General features: G+C 41.9%; 1 protein-coding gene and 1 non-coding gene across 2 annotated transcripts in view; one reads left to right on the forward strand and one right to left on the reverse strand.

The window, feature by feature from the left end:
- LOC126229606 (huntingtin-like) overlaps positions 1-25765 on the forward strand; it is a 549560-nt gene that overhangs the window by 265506 nt on the left and 258289 nt on the right. Inside the window, exons 24-27 of the mRNA XM_049942347.1 lie at positions 796-944; positions 6619-6755; positions 12291-12524; positions 16276-16481. Coding sequence (XP_049798304.1) covers positions 796-944; positions 6619-6755; positions 12291-12524; positions 16276-16481 — 726 coding nt within the window. The remainder of the gene's footprint in view (positions 1-795; positions 945-6618; positions 6756-12290; positions 12525-16275; positions 16482-25765) is intronic.
- Positions 18881-18955, reverse strand: Trnas-uga (transfer RNA serine (anticodon UGA)). The gene has a single exon. It is a non-coding gene; the product is annotated as a tRNA-Ser (tRNA).

Raw genomic sequence — 25765 nt, forward strand, 5'->3', positions numbered from 1 at the left:
AAATTGGTGATCCCTTGATGCCTCAGAACATGTCCTACCAACCGATCCCGTCTTCTGGTCAAGTTGTGCCACAAACTTCTCTTCTCCCCAATCCTATTCAATACTTCCTCATTAGTTATGTGATCTACCCATCTAATCTTCAGCATTCTTCTGTAGCACCACATTTCGAAAGCTTCTATTCTCTTCTTGTCCAAACTATTTATCGTCCATGTTTCACTTCCATACATGGCTACACTCCATACAAATACTTTCAGAAATGACTTCCTGACACTTAAATCTATACTCGATGTTAACAAATTTCTCTTCTTCAGAAACGCTTTCCTTGCCATTGCCAGTCTACATTTTATATCCTCTCTACTTTGACCATCATCAGTTATTTTTCTCCCCAAATAGAAAACTCCTTTACTACTTTAAGTGTCTCATTTCCTAATCTTTCCATGTCCTGAAATGTGATGATAGTAGTGGGAAAATTAACAAAAATGGAGTGAATTGTTAGGTTCTGTGAAACCCCATTTCTGGCACCTCCCGGTTGCCATCACGCTTATTACTTTCTCCTTGTAAATGTGCTTATTCCCTATACGCTGCACCTTCTTAAGTCCTCCCCTTAAAGAAGAGAGCCAACTTTTCTTGCTCCACATTTATTGAATTTTTCCAAAACAAAGTTTGCCACACGAGGATTCATATTTCCTTGTTAAACTTTTCCTCACTGATGTCTACTGTAGTTTTTGTGTTTTCAAGCGTGTAATTACAAGTATAAGTAACATACAACTATTATTCTCTTTTTGTGTCCTGCAGGTTGGCAGAAGATCTCATTCCGAGAATATTTTATTTTCTGGTGCATCTTTCGTATGAAAAGCATCATTCAAAAAGTATAATAAGTGTTCCCAAAGTTATACAGTTGTGTGATGGGTTGATGGCGAGCGGTCAGCCACCTGCTACCCACTGTAAGTTGATGATGATTTTTTTCTCACTTTTAAGGCCTTTATTTTTTAGAACACAGAAAAATCAGTTGAATTAGATTTACATATTCCACATCCGTGAAGACCAGTTCACTTAGGTTCTGTGTAAGGGACATTCATGTAGGGTTTTTTTTTTTTTTTTTTTTTTTTTTTTTTTTTTTTTTTAGAAGAGTGACTTTTGCATAAGATTACATTAAAAAAGTTATTGTCTTTGTCACATGGTACTTTATTAAAACAGATTTCTGGTTTCAGCTTTGCAGCCATCATCAGATCTCATGATTACAATACTGACATTAGATTTCTAGTTGAAATATACTTATGTATGGCAGTATGTATAGAATGTGAAACAAATACTAACAAAGAGATAGAGGGGCTGGCCAGTACTTACCTCAGCTCAGTACAGCCGATAGATACACATAAAACAGAACTGAAATTTTAAGATCCTAGCTTTCGGAACAAATGTTCCTTCATCGGGGAGGAGAGAGGGAAAAGAAAGGGAAGAAGGGAAAGGAGATTCAGTTACTCACAACCCAGGTTATGAAGCAACAGGGAAAGGAAAATAGGGAGGGTAGCAAGGATGGAGGCATGGTTGTCAGAGGGAAGCCAAAGATATTCTACTCTAAGTACTGTGCCAGCTTCAAACCAAAGAGGATGCATACAGAAGTAAAGAGATATATAGTATAAAGATAAACACAACTATGTAGGATGAAAAGATGCGTGAATAGCTAAAGAGGAAAGGGAAAGAGGAGAAGACTGAAGAGTGAATGGGAGTGAGGTTGTTTAACGTAAGTTCAGTCCAGGGGGATGGCGGGATGAAAGGATGTGTTGGAGTGCAAGTTCCCATCTCCGCAGTTCAGAGGGACTGGTGTTGGGTGGGAGAAGCCAAATGGCACGTACGGTGTAGCAGGTTCCTAGGTCCCTAGAATTATGCTGGAGGGCATGCTCCGCTACTGGGTATTGGGCATCTCCTAGGCGGACAGTTCGTCTGTGTCCGTTCATGCGCTCAGCCAGTTTAGTTGTTGTCATGCCGATGTAAAAGGCTGTGCAGTGCAGGCATGTCAGTTGATAAATGACATGTGTAGTTTCACACGTAGCCCTGCCTTGAATTGTGTATGTTTTGCCAGTAGCGGGGCTGGAGTAGGTGGTTGTGGGGAGATGCATGGGGCAGGTTTTGCAGCGGGGTCGGTTACAGGGGTAGGAACCGCTGGGTAGAGAAGGTAGTCTGGGAGTATTGTAGGGTTTAACAAGGATGTTACGGAGGTTAGGGGGGCGACGAAAGGCAACTCTGGGTGGTGTGGGGAGAATTTTGTCAAGGGATGATCTCATTTCAGGGGTTGACTTGAGAAAGTCATATCCCTGGCGGAGTAATTTGTTGATGTTTTCGAGGCCAGGATAATATTGGGTGACAAGGGGGATGCTTCTGTGTGGTCTGGGGGTAGGAACGTTGTTGTTGGACGGGGAGGAGTGTATTGCTCGGGAAATCTGTTTGTGGACAAGGTCTGCAGGATAGTTGCGGGAGAGGAAAGCACTGGTCAGGTTATTGGTGTAATTGTGACGAATCCCTCAACAATTACAACAATTACACCAATAACCTGACCAGTGCTTTCCTCTCCCGCAACTATCCTGCAGACCTTGTCCACAAACAGATTTCCCGAGCAATACACTCCTCCCCGTCCAACAACAACGTTCCTACCCCCAGACCACACAGAAGCATCCCCCTTGTCACCCAATATTATCCTGGCCTCGAAAACATCAACAAATTACTCCGCCAGGGATATGACTTTCTCAAGTCAACCCCTGAAATGAGATCATCCCTTGACAAAATTCTCCCCACACCACCCAGAGTTGCCTTTCGTCGCCCCCCTAACCTCCGTAACATCCTTGTTAAACCCTACAATACTCCCAGACTACCTTCTCTACCCAGCGGTTCCTACCCCTGTAACCGACCCCGCTGCAAAACCTGCCCCATGCATCTCCCCACAACCACCTACTCCAGCCCCGCTACTGGCAAAACATACACAATTCAAGGCAGGGCTACGTGTGAAACTACACATGTCATTTATCAACTGACATGCCTGCACTGCACAGCCTTTTACATCGGCATGACAACAACTAAACTGGCTGAGCGCATGAACGGACACAGACGAACTGTCCGCCTAGGAGATGCCCAATACCCAGTAGCGGAGCATGCCCTCCAGCATAATTCTAGGGACCTAGGAACCTGCTACACCGTACGTGCCATTTGGCTTCTCCCACCCAACACCAGTCCCTCTGAACTGCGGAGATGGGAACTTGCACTCCAACACATCCTTTCATCCCGCCATCCCCCTGGACTGAACTTACGTTAAACAACCTCACTCCCATTCACTCTTCAGTCTTCTCCTCTTTCCCTTTCCTCTTTAGCTATTCACGCATCTTTTCATCCTACATAGTTGTGTTTATCTTTATACTATATATCTCTTTACTTCTGTATGCATCCTCTTTGGTTTGAAGCTGGCACAGTACTTAGAGTAGAATATCTTGGGCTTCCCTCTGACAACCATGCCTCCATCCTTGCTACCCTCCCTATTTTCCTTTCCCTGTTGCTTCATAACCTGGGTTGTGAGTAACTGAATCTCCTTTCCCTTCTTCCCTTTCTTTTCCCTCTCTCCTCCCCGATGAAGGAACATTTGTTCCGAAAGCTAGGATCTTAAAATTTCAGTTCTGTTTTATGTGTATCTATCGGCTGTACTGAGCTGAGGTAAGTACTGGCCAGCCCCTCTATCTCTTTGTTAGTATTTGTTTCACATCTTATATGAGATTTTCCATTAATAATTTAGTATGTATAGAATGTATATGTCAGTACATTCTTATGCACTGAGTATATATCTGCTTGTTCCTGCTGTAATTAATAGATCTGATGATATAGAAAAAAAAACAATGTGCAAATTATACAATAATTTCCACCATTATTTCTTAGTGGAAGATCTTGCCGAGAACCCACAAAAGTTCTGATTCAAACGATGGAAAATCCAGGATGGAATGTAACAATATTATGAAAAGGAAAGTTGCCCTCACCATATAACGGAGATGCTGAATCACAGATAGGCACAACAAAAAGACTTTCACAATTAAAGCTTTAGGCCATTGGCCTTCGACAACAGCACACACACACACACACACACACACACACACACACACACACGTCATGAAGTGGGCCAAAGGTTTCTATCCAGTTGCTCATCAACCAGTCTGGTGTGACAGAAGAAGGCAGTATAAGGAAAGCTGAAGTTCTAAATTTCAGTTTTAAAAAAATCATTCATACAAGTGGGTCATACAGTTATACCACCATTTGACCCTCACACAGACTCCCATGTGGATAACATAGAAATAGGTATTTCTGGCACTGAGAAGCAACCAGAAGAGTTTGAAAACAAATAAGTCGCCAGGTCCAGATGGAGTACCAGTTCAGTTTTTATAGTGTGTTCTCTTTGGCACTGGCCCTTTGTGTAGCTGGCATTTATTGTGAATCTGTCAACTGGCACAAAGTGTGAAGTGACTGGAAAATAGTGCAGGTCATGTATATAAGAAGTATAAAAGAAAGGAGCCACAAAATTTCAGACCAATATTTGCAACAATGGGTTTTTGCAGGCCTCTTGAGCGTATTCCAATTTTGAATATAATAAATTTCCTTGAGACAGGAAAGCTTCTGTCCATAAACTGACATGGTTTAGAAAGCACTGCATTTGTGAAACTCAACTTGTCCTTTTCTCATACAGTATCCACTGAACAGTGGATGAAGAACACATATTCCTAGATTTCTATAAAGCATTTGACACATTGCCCCTCTGTAGACCATTAACCATCTTAGATGGTATGGGCAATCAGCAGAATTAATGATGACAACTCTCTTGCAAAAACTGTACTCCTTTACACCCCAGAAGGAAGCTGACTCTGTTGCTGTCCCAAGAAGCAATATTTGGCAAAGCCATAACTTGTAATTGCTGGCCATATCTGGGTGCCAGATCATGCAACCTGTAGGCCTTCTCCAGTCTGGAGTCAATGTTTTGTTCTTTCCACCAAATCCTGGCTGAAAGTCTGGTGACTTCCCCACTATGACAAGTATTTTTGAGCACCTAATGAAAACAATCTCACAAAAAGTCCTCACAGGAGTTAGAACTTCCCTGAGGAGTGAGGGAATGACCAACGAGAATGCTTGCATGGCTGAAAGGTCTGATGTTAAAACAATTTCAGTTGTTGCTCAGAGTTCATGGAATTGGGAGTGGTCAGCAGACTTCCTGAGTTTTGGGCCAAGTTGTGGGCTCTGGAGTAGAGGAGATGTTTGGAGAATTATACTTTAGGATTCCTAAAGCTGTTTTTCAACATGTAAAGTCTGTGAAAATTCACCATTATGTTAGCATGTGTGTTAATTAGTCATCTTCTGGTTTTTCAGACAAGCATTGCAGTGAAGTGAGTGTGCACTAGCTCAGCAGGGAGAGGCCTCATATCAGAGTGTGGAGCCACTAGCTGACTAGAGGCAGTGTTTAATAATAGAGGTGGGCATGGCAGTGTCTAATAAAAAACTGGGAGCCAGCTGGAAATGGTGTGCCTGCCTCCACACGTGGGTGATGAGCACGGCTGACTGTCATGTGGAGGACCTGGATTTGATTCCCGGTGCTGCCAGGAATGTTTCCTTGATAGGAAGATTGGAATGTTGTCCACTCACCTTTGTGATGCCAGCTGAGGAGCTGCTCGAATGAGAAGTAGTGGCCCCGAGGTCTGCAAAGCTGACAACAACTGGGAGAGGCGTGCGCTTGACCCTGACTCCCTCTGTACTGCATCCAAAAGGCACCACTGGTTGAGGATGACACTGTGGTTAGTTGGTTCCAACAGGCCTGAGTGAGGCAATAGCAGCAGGAGTAGAGTAATAAGAGGTGGTTTGTTAATTGTTAGCAGTGTATGTCTTCGAACCCAGTGTTCAGATTCCAAAATATTTGTTAGTGCTTGTTAGTAGCCACAAGACATTAATCATTGGTCTTGTAAGTTTAGCAAATTAGTAAATTGATCTTAGTCTGCCGAGAAACAGTTTTGAGTTAATCGATCTGTATCTCATGTAACGTGTCTCAAGCCCGAAGAACGCATGGATTCGTCAGCTGCAAGTGAGACCTCACACAGTACCACAGACTATCCAAGGATAAGTCAAAGCAACATTTTAAGGTTAAAGGGCACATATAAGTGACATGCCTCTAACCTCAAGGTGCACCCAACAGAAAATTATGTTGGACATCTACCAAACAAGCAGACCTTGTGTCTATGTGGGACACAATTGGGGGGAAAAGCCTATAAAGCTAAAACTATTCCACTGAATCAAAAACTCCAAATTACTGTGTGAAATATTCTTCAGTCTCCAACATATTTCCCATCGTCGGTTAATCCACAGCTGTAATGCTGAAGGTGGTACATTAAATGTGTCTGCAACTTGACTTTTGAAACACCTAACTCGTTACAGTTCTGTCCTTGATATAGTGTCTTTTACTGGCAATGGTTGGCTGTCAAGTGTAACTTCAATATGTCTCCAACAAAATAAATTTTACAGTTAGGTTGACTGATTTCATAACCAATGTAGCTCACTGATGCTTCATTGTTGTGCATTGCATTAAGTGTTCTGGAATTTTGACAGGTATACCAGCATTAACACCTGTGGTAGAAGATATTTTCCTTCTGCGTGGCAGTAGTGGTGGTGCAGATCTGCGGGAATTAGATACACAGCGTGAAGTTCTGGTGTCAATGTTGCTTCGTTTGGTAGAATACCACCAGGTAATTTTATTTCTTTCCTTCTGAGATACATTATTTTCATTATAAGTCCATGTAAAAGTTGTAATGTTGCAAATGTATGTACAACTTGTTATGTTGCAAACTAATTATATTGTAAAATTCACTGATCAGTTCCTACTGGAATTGTTTCTGTAAATTTTACAGTTCAAGATAAGGTTTTCATAATTAATAAAGTCAGTGTTAAATAATCTTTGCATTTTACCATTGTTTATTCAGTTATGAGCACATTGGTGTATAACTATTCAAAACCAAACATTCTGGCATAGTTTTCATATAGCTATATAAATTTTGCTGGTATTGGGTTCTTATGCAGGCTTCTAGTCAGAAATACCACAAAGCACAATTGAACAACTTGAAATTCACAGTGGGAGATACTATTCACAGTCCAAAATGCTGTGTACCAAGTACATGCAGAGGATTATAGCTACCACTAATAATGATCACACTGATTTGTTTCATGGTTCTACATTTAGTCTAAATTGGAGGGTATTTGTACCAGTATTTCAAAGATTAGTTAAATAGGCTTATTTCATGCTTTTTCTACAAACAGAATTGTAGTTTGCTGTAGCATTCACAGTCTTTGTCATTTTTAAATTTTATTTGAACTGATAACTAGTTTCAGCTTTACAACAATCATTAGTTCTTATAAGGAGACAATGAAAAGGGCAAAATGGAAGGGTCAGTGTGTAATTTAACCAATGTTTTTCAAAGAATGTAATATGAGAATAGCAGTGGAGAGAACCAGGACAGTGTTCTTCTCTGGTGAAAACCTAATAAGACCAAAAACTGTAACTGACAACAAAATCATTGAGGGAGTTACATATTTGGGCTTCCACAACATGTATCACAATTTGCTGGATCCCATAACCACACTTACCCGATTTACATATTTCGTGCGAACAGCACAATCAACACTTGGTCGCAAAGAATAGTAACGTCCATTAGTTACATTACAAAAGCTAATTACAGTATCTTTTTAGGAGTTAGTTGTTTCCATGTTTTATGGATCATAATTACAAACTCTTACTATGATATGGAGCAGCCTAGTTTTACAATTATACTACATCTTCTCAGTGGAAAATATGGATCATGTTGACCAGTTACGTGATTTTTTTTAAGGGTTTATCTTTTTTCATTCATGCAGTAATTTTTCCTTAATTATGTTTAATGTCTCTTTCACCTCCTCTTAAAACAAACACATGTGCATGCGTGTGCACCCACCCACCCACCCACCCACCCACACACACACACACACACACACACACACACACACACACACACACACGCCTACCACATCTTCATAAATTCTTCTGTGGAGAGTGAAAACTGGACTCTATCACCTGTCCAAATGAAACAAATAGAGTCAACCAAAATAAAGTTCTCACAATATTTAGCGAGTTCTTCATTGCTGGACTGTAAAAGTAGAGAAATACGGAAGAATGGCTGGCCGTTCAGAGCATCATGCAAATAATAATGAAATACTGGAACAACTGCTTACAGCACTCCAACACACATTTAAATTTAGGATAAGCAAAATGGCTAATAGAAACCATTAGATTGACGTAAACAGAGGTGCACCCAGAGAAGATGGAAGGCCCAATAAGGAGCCAAAACAACTCTAACTGCCTATTCACACATTCCTTTTAGTGGGACTGTCTAAACTGGCTTCAATTCCATTTCACTTCTGCGCATTGTGTAGAGTTGAAGACAAGTCATTAATATGTAAAAGAGCATCAGAATATAAATGAATGTTGTTGATAGAAACTGAAACACACGTTCTTTCAGATGGAATGGGAAGGGAAGACAGCCTGCGCATGCACTCACAGGAGATTCTATGCTGCACTGTGGAGTGATTTCAAGAGAAAAGAATGCAGAACATGGCAACTTGGTGCAAAGCCTATGCAAATTTTTAAACTGAACAGTTTCAACAGCAGTTGTGTCTGTTGATGTCAGAAGTAAATACTTTCACAACTGGAGCAGAACTAAATGAACTATGCACTGTTTCAAAAGATTGTAAACCATTAACAGCAGTGCAGGAAATTAACAAGAAAATGAAAGCTCTATCATCTCAGTACTGTTCAGAAACTTTCGCAATAGGAGCCTTTTCTCTCACCTGCTCATCCACTTTTTGTTCCCAAATGACCATTCTCTTCTTTTTGTGTTGTTCATTTGAGCAAAATATATATACCTCGAGGGAGTAAGCTCTATGAATATACTATACTGGTGCAGGTAGGGGAAACATTATTGGTTTTTGGAAGACAATGAATGTGTGCATATAGCCTCAGTAGCACGTAGAAAAAGATAGTATGTAAGCAACATGGTAGTGTGTTTAGAACTAAGGAGTGACTCCTGAGCATGGTACTTTCAAATTATTCATTAAATAGACAATTTATACTTAGAATAATTAGTGTGTATTAAAATTTGTGACAATTAAAGGAAGATTAATCAGCTGAGCTGCAAATTAAATAACTTTGACTAGGAAGAAGAGAGGTGGTACTGGCAGTTAGGCTTCTTAAGGGTAGACATAGAAACACCATTTAATAATTTTATCTGGCAGTAGATATTCAGAATGCTGAAGAAAGCAGTTCTGAAATACGAAGACATCTTCTACAAAAATGAAATGACTATCATTAGGAATTTTCATTAGGAACACGAAGCAAAAATCAGAAAAGGACTCAAGACAAAGATGTGCTCTCTCTTCTCTTATATTCAGTGCTTACATCCAGGAAGCTATAGACCAGGTTCATGAAACTATTGTGATGGAGGCCAGAGTTAGCAGGAGATAGACGTCCTGTGTTAACACTGATGGTATTGCTGTGGTCATGGAAATGAAAGAAGACATAGAGGAGGTCCTCAGCACAATGGAAATCATTTTCTGTAATGAGTATGGTACGTGAATAAGCAAGCGGAAAACTAAAGTGATGGTTTTCAGTACTGAAGAAGAGTATCAAATTTTAAGAACAAGAATTTGAAGAGAGGAGCTAGAAGTGATAGAGGAATTTACCTATTTGGGAAGAAGCATGACATGGGATGGTAGAAGCTGGAAAGAAATTGTGGGTAGAATACTGCAGGCCAAAATTACATTTAATTTGAGAAAGAAATTACTCAACAGCAAGAACACCAGCCTAGAAACAAGGAAACAGACCATGGAAGCATTTGTTTGTAGACTGGCTATATATGGATGTGAATCTTGGAGAATAGGAAATCAAGAGAAGATGGCATGAAGTGCTGGAGATTTGGTGCTACAGAAGAATGATGATGATCACCAGAAGAGACAGAGATACAAGTGAAGAAGTGCTGAGAAATTTCTGTGGAGGCACATCCAAACAAGAAAAGACCAACTCCAAACTCATGGAACTCATTTTAAGCATCACTGGAACAATAGCAGGAGGAGCTGTTGAGGGAAAGAATCACTGAGGATGACCAAGGATGTCCTACATGTAGCAGGTTATACATGATGTCGGATTCACCACATACCTGGAAATGAATAGGAAGGTGTACAGTAGAGGGGAATGGCATACTGTTGCAAACCTACCTCAAGATTGAACACTAAAGAGAAACAGAGAACTAGGAATAGTTAAACTGTGGACAGGTTCACTAACCACACCTTGTTGTTACAGAAATTTCATGAAGAGTCAAATTAACTTTAGAGAGACTATTAAAGATATCTATTGCTAATATTTTGTGTGTGACTATTTATTATGTAGCAATGAGTGAAAGGCAAACAGTGATTGGCTGCCATGTGTGTGAATGGATTCCATATAAGATACTGTATGGCTTGAAATAAAATAAAAACTAGTTATTAAAGTAACATTCATTTTTCAAATTTTTTGCAGAATCATAGTCCTGGTAGTTAGATTGAAGCATTAGTATGTTCTGTAGAAATGATTAGCATTTGAACCATTTCGACCTGCAGGCTCCAGGCCGACACTGATATTGTGCCGCAACACCGCGTACTAGTAAATTTTGCCTGCAGCTCTTGTTGTCACTATAAACCAAAGGTAATGGATCAGTGTGACTTGAGTAGATGTACAGAATACCTCACAGACGTATGTATGAACTGTACCATCAAATCAGTGAGTTTCAAAGAGGGCGCTTTATTGGCGTGAGAGAATATGATGCATCCATCCAGGAAATTGCAGCTCATATGGGATGAAGTGTTTCGGCAGTGCAACAAGTGTGTGCATAATGGTTCATAGAAGGCCGTAGAACCCGACGAGATGGGTCAGGTCTCACCACCCAGACCACCCCCCTGAGAAGATCAACACCTCATCTGTAATGGCATTGCAGGACAGATCTGCATCTTCCTCAGCTGTGGCGTAACAATGGAACAGTGTAAAACGTCGTACACTATCAGGGGTGACAGTCTGTTGCCATTAATTACGGCATGGGTTACGTGCACATCATCCACTTTTCCACCTACCTTTGACAAATGTGCAGAAATGTGCTAGATGGCAGTGGTGTATGTAACAATGTCATTTGGGACAGGGATGGCATCAGATAGTGGTTTTGGACAGAATTCAGGTTCTGTTTGTTTGAAAATGGTGGCCACATTTTGGTTCGCTACATTCAGCGGGGGCGGCATCACAGTGGCTGCATTCACACAAGATGTATAGCACTGACTCGAGGCCTTACGGTGTGTGGTGCTCTTGGGGACAACCACAAATCACAGTTGGTTCGTATCCAGGGCATTGTGACCAGTGTGAGCTATATGAATGGCATACTGCGATCCGTAGCCATACCCTTTCTGCACACCACCCCAGGTGCCATTTTCCAGCAAGAGAATGCACAACCACTTGTTACGGCATGAGTACATGCCTTTCTGGTGTCACAGGATATTAGCCTTTTGTCCTGGCCCACCGCATCACCAGACTTGTCACCAATTGAAAACGTGCGGGATAGGGTGAAACGATGAGTGCAGTGCTGTGACCCAATGCTAACCACCAAAAATGAACTTTGGAACAAAGTGAATTCAGTGTGAATGGCTATATTGCAGAACGCCATTTGCACCATATATGTGTCATTGCCATCACACATAGAACATCAGGGCCCATGGCAGGCCCTGTGCCTACTAGGCAACAGGACGCGTGCTGAAGTGAGGTTATTGAAATGCTAATGTCCTTGTCCTGTGAATATGAACATCTCTAGTTGTTCAAGGTGTTTTCCCCCCTCCTGATCACAAGTATACAGTAATTTGCTCTCCTTGTCTAATACTGATGTGCACCTTGTGGCATGTATAAACACAGAGGACTATGTTCCCATTTTCTCTAGCACTTTCTTTAGTGTTTTCTGTAAGCAGTGTGTACGTAGGCACTAAAAGCACAAGTCCTGTCTCTGATATTATGTTCATAGAAAGAAGCAACAAATTTCTCACTATTTACCTGTTTTGAGCTCCCAGCTAAGTTATAAATTTGATGTACATTTTTGACGACAGATTTAATCATTTGCACTTTGCTCATTTGCCAGTTGAACACAATAAGGAATTACACAGGTGTCGATCACATGTGTGCACTGCAGGTGCTGGAGCTGCTGGCTTTGGTGCTAAGCGAGCGCGAGAGTGAGGAGCGCTGGCGGCGCTGGTCGCGCCAGGTGGTGGATGCGGTGCTGCCGCTCCTCGCCAGTGGCCGCATCCGGCTCGAGTCCCGCGAGGCACAGCAGGCGCTCAACCGCGTTCTGGGAGCTGCTGCACCCAGTGTGCTGCGCCCCGCCGACCCCCTCCTGCGCTCTCTTTTTGCACCGTTCCCGAACCCGGTACTGTTCACTCAGTTGTTTATTCATTTTTGCACCATTTCAATTCAGTATACAGTGGCAGTTCATTCTTAGCCATATTCAATTGTTGTCAGTAAAATCTTACATTTAATTGTTCTGTTTGCTCCCATCATTTTTATGTTTCTGTCTGCAATATATTATTATTTATGATGTGTCTTGCATATTATAACAACAATATTGGCAGCCATGATAGATACACCCACAAAGTCCCAACCTTGAATCCCAAAAATGTATGTCACACATTCTTTATTTAGAACTTACTTATTTTTAAATGTTTGAAGACGTATTTTACAGTGGTAGGTTGTGGAAATAGCAGTTGGCTTGTCCTAATTGTGCTAATCATCACTAGGGGTGATAATGGAAGTTCTTTATTTGATGCATTTGTTTGGTGCGCATGCCAGTGTCTGATAAACTGTGCCAGAGTTAAGTAAATTGTGCTAATAGCAAGAATATTGTTGGTGGTTTTTATTTGCAGACTTTGTTGCATTACTCCTGTTTTCATAACTGTGTTGAAACATATAAGCAATGACATTAAGGTAATATGGCTTTTAGACATCACTTACCAAACATTGGAATTGAAGAGCTCCTTAACGAGTTGGAACTGGATGAAATGACAAATTGTCAGAAGACTGCTTATTCATTTAAGCTTTATGATGAAAACATTGCTGCAGGTACAAAAGAAATAACTGATTGTTAATGGGGGACTGATGACCTCAGATGTTAAGTCCCATAGTGCTCAGAGCCATTTTTGATTGTTAATGTAGCGCAGAAGTTCAAATAGACAGATTTGTCTTTCAGTTCAACAGCCTGCCCTTTATAATGGGTTATGTGATTTTGATGCACAACATGAATTACCTGTATTTGAGGAAACCAATGGAATTCAGGATCCTATCAACGAATTAACTGGGCTGTTTCATGAAGTTTTTTTCCAATCAAAACACCTTACAAATAAAATTAGAGACACGTATATACTCGAGTGATACGGCTCTTGAACTTTGCTACCAGAACAAAATCAAACCAAATTTGTTGTAGTAGAAGTTGAGTAAACTACAATACATGAAGCGTGTAAGTTATTTACAATTATTTTCCATATGTTTGCTGTGAATAGACTTAATCTGAGAGATTGGATAATGTCATATCTAGCTAAAAGTATGCAGAAAGTTGTACTTAGTAATTCAAGCAATATAGTCCAGGGACATAATTCTGACTGGGGAGAAAACACGTATGGGGTTCCTCAATATTCAGTCTTAGGTCCACTTTGTTCCTCACACATGTAAATGATCTTCTGTCTAGTATACAACAAGCAGAATTAGTTCTTTTTGCAGATAACACTAGTAGTGCAATCAAGCCAAGCATATGTACAGGAACAGAAGAAATGGTAAACAAAGTTCTTGAAAGTATCATTGACTGATTTTCTGCGAATGTTCTTGCCCTCAATTTTAAAAAGACACAACATATTCAGCTCTGCATCTCCAGAGGTACTACACCAATGATAAGTGTGACAAATGGCAAGGAAACAATAAATAGGGTATAAAGTTCAAAATTCTTAGGGGTCCATATTGATGGGAATTAAAATTGGGAAAAACATGTTTCGAACTCCTAAAACAAAAACAACTTAATTCAAGCGCATTTTCATGTAGAATCATTGCAAATCTTGGGCAGAGACAAATCAATAAGTTGATGTATTTTGCATATTTTCATTCAATAATGTCACACGAAATAATGTTCTGAGGTAATTCATCTTTAAGAGAGAAAGTCTTCATTGCATAAAAACAGTCTATTAGAATAATATGTGGTGCTCATCCACAATCATCTTGTAGACATCTGTGTAAGGAGTCGGACATTCTGATTACTGCTTCACAGTATATGTATTCCCTCCTGAAGTTTGTTGTAAATAATCCCCTACAGTTCAAAAGGAACAATAGGGATGAAGTTTGTTGAAAATGATTCTTTACAGTTCAAAAGGAACAATAGGCTACATAATTACAATACCAAATGGAAAAATGATGTTCATTACTCCACGTTAATGTTGTTTTTAGTGCAAAAAGGGATACACAGTGCTGCAACAAAAAATTTTTTATAATTTACCCAGTGATATTTTGTCTGATAGACAGCAAAGTAGAATTTGATAACAAACTGAGAAACTTTCTATCATGCAAAATTATTTGTGGAACATGTAACTAACTAGCGAAGTGTTTAGTAGAGTATGACAAATGATTTAAATTCAGTAGTCAACACTGTGCATTTATGTAGAAAATAAAAACTAATGGAAAACTATTAACATTTGTCTATTCCTAAAGAAGGAACAAGGAACTTCACTTGACACAGTTCTTGGAAGTATGAAGGGCTTTGGTAAATTTAAAAAGTTAAGTAATTCAAACGGGCAAAGTATACTGGTATTGTCCAGATTTCCAACCCTTCAGGCTCCATGTGTTAACTTCCGTACTATGGGAATTTGATATATATATATGTGTGTGTGTGTGTGTGTGTGTGTGTGTGTGTGTGTGTGAGAGAGAGAGAGAGAGAGAGAGAGAGAGAGAGAGAGAGAGAGAGAGAGAGAGTAATCTACTAATGATGACTAAGAATCAAAGTCATTAAGACTCTGATAGGTCGCTCTTGTCCTGGGGACAGAGTGACCTTCCCTGCCTTTTCAACCTTTCTCAGCCTATTTTCTGAGGAAGTAACTATTAGTTCTGAAAGACAGGCAGTATGAAACTTTTACTTTTATATGCATTTAGCAGCAGTTCTTACATTTAGGATTATGAAGGTAAGTACTGACCAAAAACTCCGTCTGATAATTTATTATTTTCCTTGATTGAATTGTCCTTTGATACAACATAATATACTTTCTGTTTGACAGCATACTGTCACTGAATTGTTTATTAAAGGACAAAAAATATGCTCTGAAATTCATGTCAGATTCATCATGTATGTTTGGATTACAAGTTTATTAAACAAAATAATGAAAGCTGCTTCTGTCACTAAGAGCAGGGCACCACTTGGATTTGCAATTGAAAAAGAAACCAAAGACAGTGCTGTATGCGAGAAAAACTATGGGCATTGCCATCTGAGATGCAGAGGATGGCATTCTGGTTGTTTATTTGGAACGTGGATAGACCAGATATCCTGTCCGCTACATCCAACCTGCACTACATGGTAAACGCCATCGGAAGAAGATCATCATGCTGTCTGATGACAGGCTGCTTGTGTCTCTCTAGAGAAAATTAGGATTTTTGGGAGGGAAAGTCTTCCAGATCCCCCCTTCAGTCTTAACTTTATGGAAAGGATATGTGGCTACTCAGCACACAGAGGTGGTGTTGAATCACTGACAGGCAGAATGAAAAAGAACCCTCTGGCTACCATTCTTCCATTTTCTGAAAGAACTGTGGTGAAGTTAACACTACAAAATGCTGGGGGACGTCCAAAAGTGATGCATTGGTGTTTTCAGGCAGTGAGAATAAACTTCTGCTGCAAAGGATTTTTAAAGACACAAAGAACTGTGGGGAAAACATGTGCAAGAAAAGGGAGAATGTACTGGAAAGAGACAAACATTTCTAACTGAAAATGATGTACATGGTTTGTGTATAAAATGAAAATTATTATTCATAACAATGGATTTTGCATGACTTTTAGTTGGACACTTACACTTCAAATACAACATTGCCCAATTTCTTGTTCAGTATAAATTTTTTGTTTAATTGTATTTTATAGAGTCAGTGTGTCTGTCTGACAGAACGGCTCCCTGGTAGCAGTGCAGCGGTGGCTGGGTGGGGTGTTGGCACTGGTGTTGCTGCTGCTGTCCCATGGCAAGGAAGATGCTGTCCTGGCCCGGCTGGAGGAACTGCAGCTGGCACCCCCTCCATCATCGCCTTGTGATCCCCTGAATGCTGCCGCTACAGCTGCATCTTGTGGGATGGATCCAGACCAGGCTGTTGCCAGGTATTTAAGACTGTTTCTTACAAGTAGAAATACCATAGTTTATAACAACAATATGGAAAGGATAGGTGGCTACTCAGCACACAGAGGAGGTGTTGAATCACTGACAGGCAGAATGAAAAAGAACTCTTCAAATATTTCAGCTTTGGCATAAAGGCATTCATCACAAGTAGAAAACACACACACATTCGCATAAGCATTACACACACATGGCCAATCTTTCCTCCAGGTGCTAAAGCCCATCTGCAAACTGCGTCTGAGGTGTGCAGCAATCAGGGTAGTGGGGATATGGAATAGTCATGGGGAGGTGAGGCATCATAGCAGGGTAAGGAGGGAGTATGATGCTAGTGCTGCCTGCGGAAGTGTGCGGGGACGTGGTGGGGAGATGTAGTGGGTTGCTAGGTGCAGTGCTGGGAGACAGTGTGGGTGGGAGGGGGGGGGGGGAATACAGGAGAAGGTAGAAGTAGAGAAGGGGAAATTACTGTGCAATTGCTCTGATGGGAGAGAAGGTGTGTGTTACTGGACTAGGAGCAGGGAAGGGGATACACAGGTGGAAAATGGGGACTAATGATAACTTCCTGGCAGATTAAAACTGTGTGCCTGACCGAGACTCGAACTCGGGACCTTTGCCTTTCGCGGGCAAGTGTTCTACCAACTGAGCTACCGAAGCACGACTCACGCCCGGTACCCACAGCTTTACTTCTGCCAGTATCTCGTCTCCTACCTTCCAAACTTTACAGAAGTTCTCCTGCGAAACTTGCAGAACTAGCACTCCTGAAAGAAAGGATATAGCGGAGACATGGCTTAGCCACAGCCTGGGGGATGTTTCCAGAATGAGATTTTCACTCTGCAGCGGAGTGTGCGCTGATATGAAACTTCCTGGCAGATTAAAACTGTGTGCCCGACCGAGACTCGAACTCGGGACCTTTGCCTTTCGCGGGCAAGTGCTCTACCAACTGAGCTACCGAAGCACGACTCACGCCCGGTACCCACAGCTTTACTTCTGCCAGTATCTCGTCTCCTACCTTCCAAACTTTACAGAAGTTCTCCTGCGAAACTTGCAGAACTAGCACTCCTGAAAGAAAGGATATAGCGGAGACATGGCTTAGCCACAGCCTGGGGGATGTTTCCAGAATGAGATTTTCACTCTGCAGCGGAGTGTGCGCTGATATGAAACTTCCTGGCAGATTAAAACTGTGTGCCCGACCGAGACTCGAACTCGGGACCTTTGCCTTTCGCGGGCAAGTGCTCTACCAACTGAGCTACCGAAGCACGACTCACGCCCGGTACCCACAGCTTTACTTCTGCCAGTATCTCGTCTCCTACCTTCCACACTTTACAGAAGTTCTCCTGCGAAACTTGCAGAACTAGCACTCCTGAAAGAAAGGATATAGCGGAGACATGGCTTAGCCACAGCCTGGGGGATGTTTCCAGAATGAGATTTTCACTCTGCAGCAGAGTGTGCGCTGATATGAAACTTCCTGGCAGATTAAAACTGTGTGCCCGACCGAGACTCGAACTCGGGACCTTTGCCTTTCGCGGGCAAGTGCTCTACCAACTGAGCTACCGAAGCATGACTCACGCCCGGTACCCACAGCTTTACTTCTGCCAGTATCTCGTCTCCTACCTTCCAAACTTTACAGAAGTTCTCCTGCGAAACTTGCAGAACTAGCACTCCTGAAAGAAAGGATATAGCGGAGACATGGCTTAGCCACAGCCTGGGGGATGTTTCCAGAATGAGATTTTCACTCTGCAGCGGAGTGTGCGCTGATATGAAACTTCCTGGCAGATTAAAACTGTGTGCCCGACCGAGACTCGAACTCGGGACCTTTGCCTTTCGCGGGCAAGTGCTCTACCAACTGAGCTACCGAAGCACGACTCACGCCCGGTACCCACAGCTTTACTTCTGCCAGTATCTCGTCTCCTACCTTCCAAACTTTACAGAAGTTCTCCTGCGAAACTTGCAGAACTAGCACTCCTGAAAGAAAGGATATAGCGGAGACGTGGCTTAGCCACAGCCTGGGGGATGTTTCCAGAATGAGATTTTCACTCTGCAGCGGAGTGTGCGCTGATATGAAACTTCCTGGCAGATTAAAACTGTGTGCCCGACCGAGACTCGAACTCGGGACCTTTGCCTTTCGCGGGCAAGTGCTCTACCAACTGAGCTACCGAAGCATGACTCACGCCCGGTACCCACAGCTTTACTTCTGCCAGTATCTCGTCTCCTACCTTCCAAACTTTACAGAAGTTCTCCTGCGAAACTTGCAGAACTAGCACTCCTGAAAGAAAGGATATAGTGGAGACATGGCTTAGCCACAGCCTGGGGGATGTTTCCAGAATGAGATTTTCACTCTGCAGCGGAGTGTGCGCTGATATGAAACTTCCTGGCAGATTAAAACTGTGTGCCCGACCGAGACTCGAACTCGGGACCTTTGCCTTTCACGGGCAAGTGCTCTACCAACTGAGCTACCGAAGCACGACTCACGCCCGGTACCCACAGTTTTACTTCTGCCAGTATCTCGTCTCCTACCTTCCAAACTTTACAGAAGTTCTCCTGCGAAACTTGCAGAACTAGCACTCCTGAAAGAAAGGATATAGCGGAGACGTGGCTTAGCCACAGCCTGGGGGATGTTTCCAGAATGAGATTTTCACTCTGCAGCGGAGTGTGCGCTGATATGAAACTTCCTGGCAGATTAAAACTGTGTGCCCGACCGAGACTCGAACTCAGTAGTGGCAAGGCTGTGAGCATTGGGGATGTTGCGTGGATGGAGGTGGCAAAACCTCAGTACCACAGAAGTATCAGTCCTTTCCAGAGGCATTACCTTTTTCCCCTTTCTCAGATTCCGTCACTGTGGGTTCATTGAGATTAGATTACATTAGAGGTACTTTTTGTTCCAGTGGATCCATAATGAGGAGATCCTCCAAGATGTAGAACATGACAGAAAAATGAGAATACTCATTAAATATTTACAAGGAAAAACAAGTACGTTAATGTATCTTCCACATGTCCCAAGTGAATGTGGATGGGAAAGAAAAATCTAAGTACATTTTTATTTCAAAGTAATAAATATCATATCAGAAAACAAGTAAATGTTCAATACACTTAAGTGCATATGATAATTTATGGGCTATTGCAGCCATGCATAATGAAATAGAAAATCATTTTACGGTGCTTAGTCATAGTGATCACATTACTGCACTGAATTTGCACAGTAGTCATCTTGTACTAATACTCACATTGTCATCTGGAAAAATTGGGTTCGTTGCCAGTAATCTGCACTTTACTTGCAAGTATGACTCGCAGTGTGCTTCGTGAGGCTTAATCCAGTGTGGAACAGGTCCAGTATTTATGCCTGTGTGTGGCTAGACACACTGTCATTGGTCTGTGCCCCACCAGGTGCTCTGTCTGAGATATGTGCTGGCCATTAACAGCAGCTGTAGTATTTTCTAGCCGTAGCTGTTCTGGACGTTGTGCACGTACATTTTTGCTATTGACAGTTAGTAATATTGTTGTCTGATGTTCTGTTCTACCTCCAAGTTGTACTGGGCATTCAATTTCTGATTGCTGTCATTTAAGCTTTCCTGTGGACTATGCTGTTCCATTACCATAGCTGTCCACATTAGGTGCTCTGTCTGAGGTACATGCCTGATAGGGGCAGCTGTCTGATTATTTTCTGGCCACTGGTGTTCAAATTGCCGTTCATTCTTGAAATGACAGTCTTTAGGTACTTGATCTGCTGTCTAAAGTACCGCTGTCTGTGCGGCGTGTGTTGGTTGTGCTGGGTTATTTGCTCTGTCACCATTTCCACAGTTATATCCCTCGGAGTTTGGTGTTGCCTCCATTGTGTCTTTAGGAGATAGAGTGCCAGATTGTAGGTGGAGCTAAGCATACATCCTGTGTCACAGTTGATAAGATTCTGTGTGATCTTTACTTGTATGGATTCTTAAATAACACTTTCCAAGTACCTGTGTGTCCGTGTCAGAATCTTGACATCATCATAATTCATTGAATGATTTAGTTCCAAACGATGTTCTTCTATAGCTGACTTGGAAGCCTGCTTGATTCTGCTGTGCCATTGGTGCTCCTTACACTGGTGGTCTGGCTGATATATTACATACCACATTGTCATGGTATGTGGTAAATGTCCAGTGCCTGTAGACCCATATCATCCTTCATGTTCCATGGTAGAACCTTAATCTTGTTTTGTGTTCAGAAAATGTTCTTGATATTATATTTGAGAAAAATTCTGCTGATTTCGTCAGATATTGGTCTGGCATATGGCAAAAAATTGGTCTTCTTTGCTTCTTCTTGCACTTCCAATGACCCCTCTGACAGAGAACAGGTCACAGTGCCTTCTGAATATCTCTGGAAGAATATCTGTTTTTGTAGAACACAGACTGTAGGTGCTCTTTCTCTGTTGTGAAGTTGTCTAGATTTGAAAGTTTCTTGCCTAGTGAACCAGAGTTTTGAGTATACTTTACTTTTCTTCTGTGCTGGATGCTGGCCACTACCGACTTGCAGGTGCAGATCAGTGTCAGTTGGTTTTCAGTGAATACTGTGACCAGAACTGCCACCTGCCTTCCTCTGGATAAGAACATCTAAGAGTGGGAGTTGTACCATTTCCATTGGGAATTTTGGGTTAGGGTGGAGTGACTTCAGATGTTCCAGGAAAACAAGGGGCATTTCCCTGCCATGTTGCCAAATAATGAAGATGTCATTCTTGAAGATTGCGAGTTATGTTATGAGATTATCGTGAAGTATGATATGGATTACCAACAGAAACCTTGTTTTTCTTAGATGTCAATGCCTCGCCGGGAAAGCCTGAGGGCCTACAATATTCACATTATATGATATTATTAGTACGATATGCACATCAAGGGTTTGTTAAAATCATCGCTGTAAGAGGATTTGGCTATTACTAAACCCTTTACATTCCTCTTAAACTGAATATTATTATTAGTTAAACTTTTTTATGGCTGCTGGCAAGTTACTGAAAATGAGTGTTCCTGAATAATGGACAACTTTCTGGTACGGAAGTAAGTGACTGTAAGTCTTTGTGAAGATTATTCCTATTTGTGTTATTGAGCGCATGAACTGAGTTGTTAGTTTGAAAAAGAGATGAATTTTAATGACAAATTTTATTACTGATGATGTACTCTCATATGACATTATGGAATGAAAGTAAACGTAGTAATCCAGCTTACATATTTTTATATCTTGTATGTCTGGCAACATTTGCATTGCAGATAGAGGTTTCTACATCTACATGGAATGAGGTTTGTTTAGACCCCTCTGTCCTTTTCATAATCGCTAGAGTGGAAACACTTTTTTTACCACTAACCCCATCAGTCAAACTCAATCCACAACCATACTGAACCTTACATGATTTAACTTATTCCTCCAACTGTAATCCATACCCACTGCCCCCAAATCTCCCAAGTTAACTTTCCAGAATATCCTAACCTTGAACTTTGCCTCACCATGATTCCCCCAGTACCTCCACATGGGAACCAACCCCACACCCACAGAAAGAACCAAAATCCACCACCTAAAATCTGACCCCGTTCTTATGATCCTACTTACCACAACAGGGCTCCATCATTGTGATTATGAACCGCAGGGACTACCTCGTGGAAGGGATCTGCCAGCTGTCATATTTCTCACTGTACAAGCCCTGCCACATAGACCTCATTCCAGATGTCAGCTAGAATCTCCATTTCCTCCTCAAATCCTTAGCTCTGTCCCAAGCCTCACCCCTAAATCTCTCTCTCTCCTCACCCCCACCACTTCCCACACTCATACCTTCTACATGCTTTGTAAAGTAAACAAACCCTACTACCTACGATGCCTGATGGTAGCCATTTACTCTGCACCCACAGACAGAATATCTGCTGTTGTGGACCAACACTTTCAGCCTATTGCTGTAACTTACCCTCCTGTATAAAAGACGACAACCATTTCCTGCACCAAATCTCCACAGTTCCTGTTCCTTTACCACTTGGCACCCTGCTAGTCATTGTTGATGCCACCTTACTGTACACAAACAACGCCAATGTCCATGGTGTTCCTGCTGTTGAATACCATCTCAGTGCCTGACAGACTCCAAACCTACAACTCCCTTCACTGTTACCATGCCTAACTATATCCTCACAATTACTTTTGATTTGAATCTGTGATACAGAAATGGGTGTCTGCAAGTCACCATCCTATGCTAACCTGTTCAACGGCCATCAGGAGGAATCCTACCTAACCACCCAGAACCCAAACCTCTCACCTGGTTCAGATCGACTGACAATGTGTTCATGACGTAGACTAAGCATGAGGGTACCATTTTCCTCCAGAACCTCAACACCCTCTCCCCCACTTGCTTTAGTTGGTTCTCCTCTACCTAACGAGCCACCTTCTTGGACATCACCTCTGTCTCTCTGATGCCTCTATTTATAACTCTGTCCATTTTAAGACCACTAACCACCAGCAGTACCTCCACTTTCACAAATGTCACCCATTTCACATCAAGAAGATACACACGGTCTAGCCACGTGTGGTCATCGCATCTGTAATGATGAGCAGTCCCTCTCGAAATATACCAGGGATCTCGCTGAGGCCTTCGCAGACTGCAATTCCCCTCTCATCCTTGTCCAGAAACAGATCTTCCCTGCCTTGGCTCCCCAGTCACCTACCGCCTGTAACGTAACCACTGTCCAGCCACAGAGCAACACTCCTCTCATCACTCAGTACCACACTGGACTGGAGCAATTGAATCACTTGCTCCATCAGGGGTCGATTACCTCTCATTGTGCACTGAAATGAGCAGTGTCCTCCCTTCTGTCGCACCCACTTATCCCACAGTGGTATTCTGCTTTGAACTAAACCTATGCAATATTGTTTTCCATCCCTACTCCTCACCTGCTCCTAACCCATTGCCACATGGCCCATAACCCTGTAATAGGCCTAGACCAGGGCCGGCCAAATGCTGCACAGTGTGCAGACGTGCAGAAGTGCTGCACATGTGCGACAGCGACATCTGTTATTAGACACGTGTCCTAAATGAACAGCGGCGGCTCCACTTCCCTGTTTATGTGGTACAAGCAAGAGCGCAACATACCCAGTCTCGTTTAACCCTGGTGACTGTAACATTAACAGAGAAGTACTGAGAAATGGCAGGAACTGTGAAAAAGCAAAGGACGGGAGATCTATGTTCTCAGTCGTTTAAAAATGTCTGGGAACTGCAATTCTTTTTTGTAGCCGAAAACTCACAGTGTTTGCTGCGCCGCCGAATAATAGGCAGCCACCGCAAGTTTTCAGTTGAAAGACACTACAATACATGTCACAAAGACGAGTATAGAGTACTAAACAGTGAAGAACGGCAAGCAAAATTAAATGTTAAGAAAATGGATGAGACACATCAACTCGATTTTACTGTACGTCAGAGTAACTGGTACTTCTTGAACTCTTAGTTTCTTGTGTTACATTTACGTCTATTTTACTGTATGCTGTACAATGTACTGTTTTCAATTTTCCAGAATGACAACCACACTAAATCTTCACTGTGAGCACATTTTAAAATCGCATTAAGAACTGCACAATCTGGGAAACCCTTTTCCGAAAGGGACTTTGTGAAAGGGTGTCTAATTGATGCTGCAGAACTTGTGTGTCCCACGAACGTTAGCAGCTTTCAAGCAATCAGTCTATCCAAACAAACAGTGACAAGACGTATCACTGCTATGGCTGGCAATGTGCACAGGCAGCTAATAAATAAGGCTAAAGACTTTGTTGCTTTCTCTGTTGCTCTCGATGAAGCAACAGATCTTACCGATAGGCCCCTACAGCCCAGGTTGTGATATACATACGAGGAGTCGATAACGCACTTTGTGTAACAGAGGACGTTTTGGACTTAGTACCTTTGAAAGGGACTACTACTGTTGCGGACTTACTCCCAGCTGTCGAGCAAGCGATTGAGGGTGTCAGAATGGACTGGAATCGGTTAGTCTCAGTGACCACAGATGGAGCACCATCAATGCAAGGCCATCAGGGAGGACTTATAGCACGGATGCGCAAAAGGCTAGGGCGCACAAATGAGACGTTGTGTGGAATTCACTGCATTCTGCATCGAGAGGCGCTTTGTGCAAAACCAGTATCATTATCAAACGTCCTGCAAATTGTTCTGCATATTGTAAACTATCTGAAGACACATGGGCTTACGCATCGCCAGTTTCGGCAGTTCTTGGAGGAATTAGGAGCGGAGTACGGCGACATACCTTACTATACCGAAGTACACTGGCTGAGTCGAGGTAAAATGCTGAAAATATTTTTTGATTTACGTTTGGTCATAGTAACATTCTTACATGAGAAGGGAAAAAGTGAACCTATGTTGGAAGACCCTTGTTGGATTTCAGACCTTGCATTTCTCTTGGACATTACGTCTCACATGAACAGCGTGAACGTCACTTTGCAAGGTGAAAATAATTTAATTTTGGACATGTTGGAAAAAGTAAATGCCTTTGAAAGGAAGCTTGCGCTTTGGGAGAACCAGCTATTGACAGAAAACACTGCACATTTCCCGACTCTTGGACTGGTCCATGAAAGTGCTAGATTTCAAGAACATGTGTCAATAATTGTAAAAATTAAGGAACAATTTCGAGCACGATTTGCAGATGTTATGAGTTTGTCTCCTGTCATTCGCCTCTTTGCTCAACCGTTCTCGTCGTCAGTTGAAGATGCTCCGAATGATCTACAGATGGAACTGATCGACCTACAGTGCAATACAAGACTGAAGGACAACTTCTTTGCAGTGCGAAGTACAAAAGAATTCTACGAAAATTTTTCACAACAAGAATTTCCACGCCTGCACCGAGAAGCAGCGAGAGTTACGTCCATGTTCGGGTCGACATATGTTTGTGAAAGATTTTTCTCGGTGATAAAAATGAATAAATCAAAGTTTCTATCAAGCATAAGTGATGAAAATCTTCGCAGCTGCTTGTGTTTGTCAATGAGCCGTGCTTTTGTGCCCGATATTAACTATATAATTTCTCATGACCAGTGATAAACGTGTTTGGTTTATTCCTTTCACAATTAAAAATTATTGTTTACTAACTGTACATTATTGCCTCATTCTGCTCCATGTTACATTATTATCAGGAAAATTGGTCATTAAACCGATTGTTCCAATGTATACTTACATTTAGGTTTTTTAAATGTGTGAAGGGCTACACTCAACCGAAGTAGATAAAACATAACATTCATCTAATTGTCAGTTATTATGCAGATTTCAGACGGAACTGATGAA

This window comes from Schistocerca nitens, unplaced genomic scaffold (assembly GCF_023898315.1).
Source record: "Schistocerca nitens isolate TAMUIC-IGC-003100 unplaced genomic scaffold, iqSchNite1.1 HiC_scaffold_376, whole genome shotgun sequence".
Lineage (NCBI taxonomy): Eukaryota > Metazoa > Arthropoda > Insecta > Orthoptera > Acrididae > Schistocerca > Schistocerca nitens.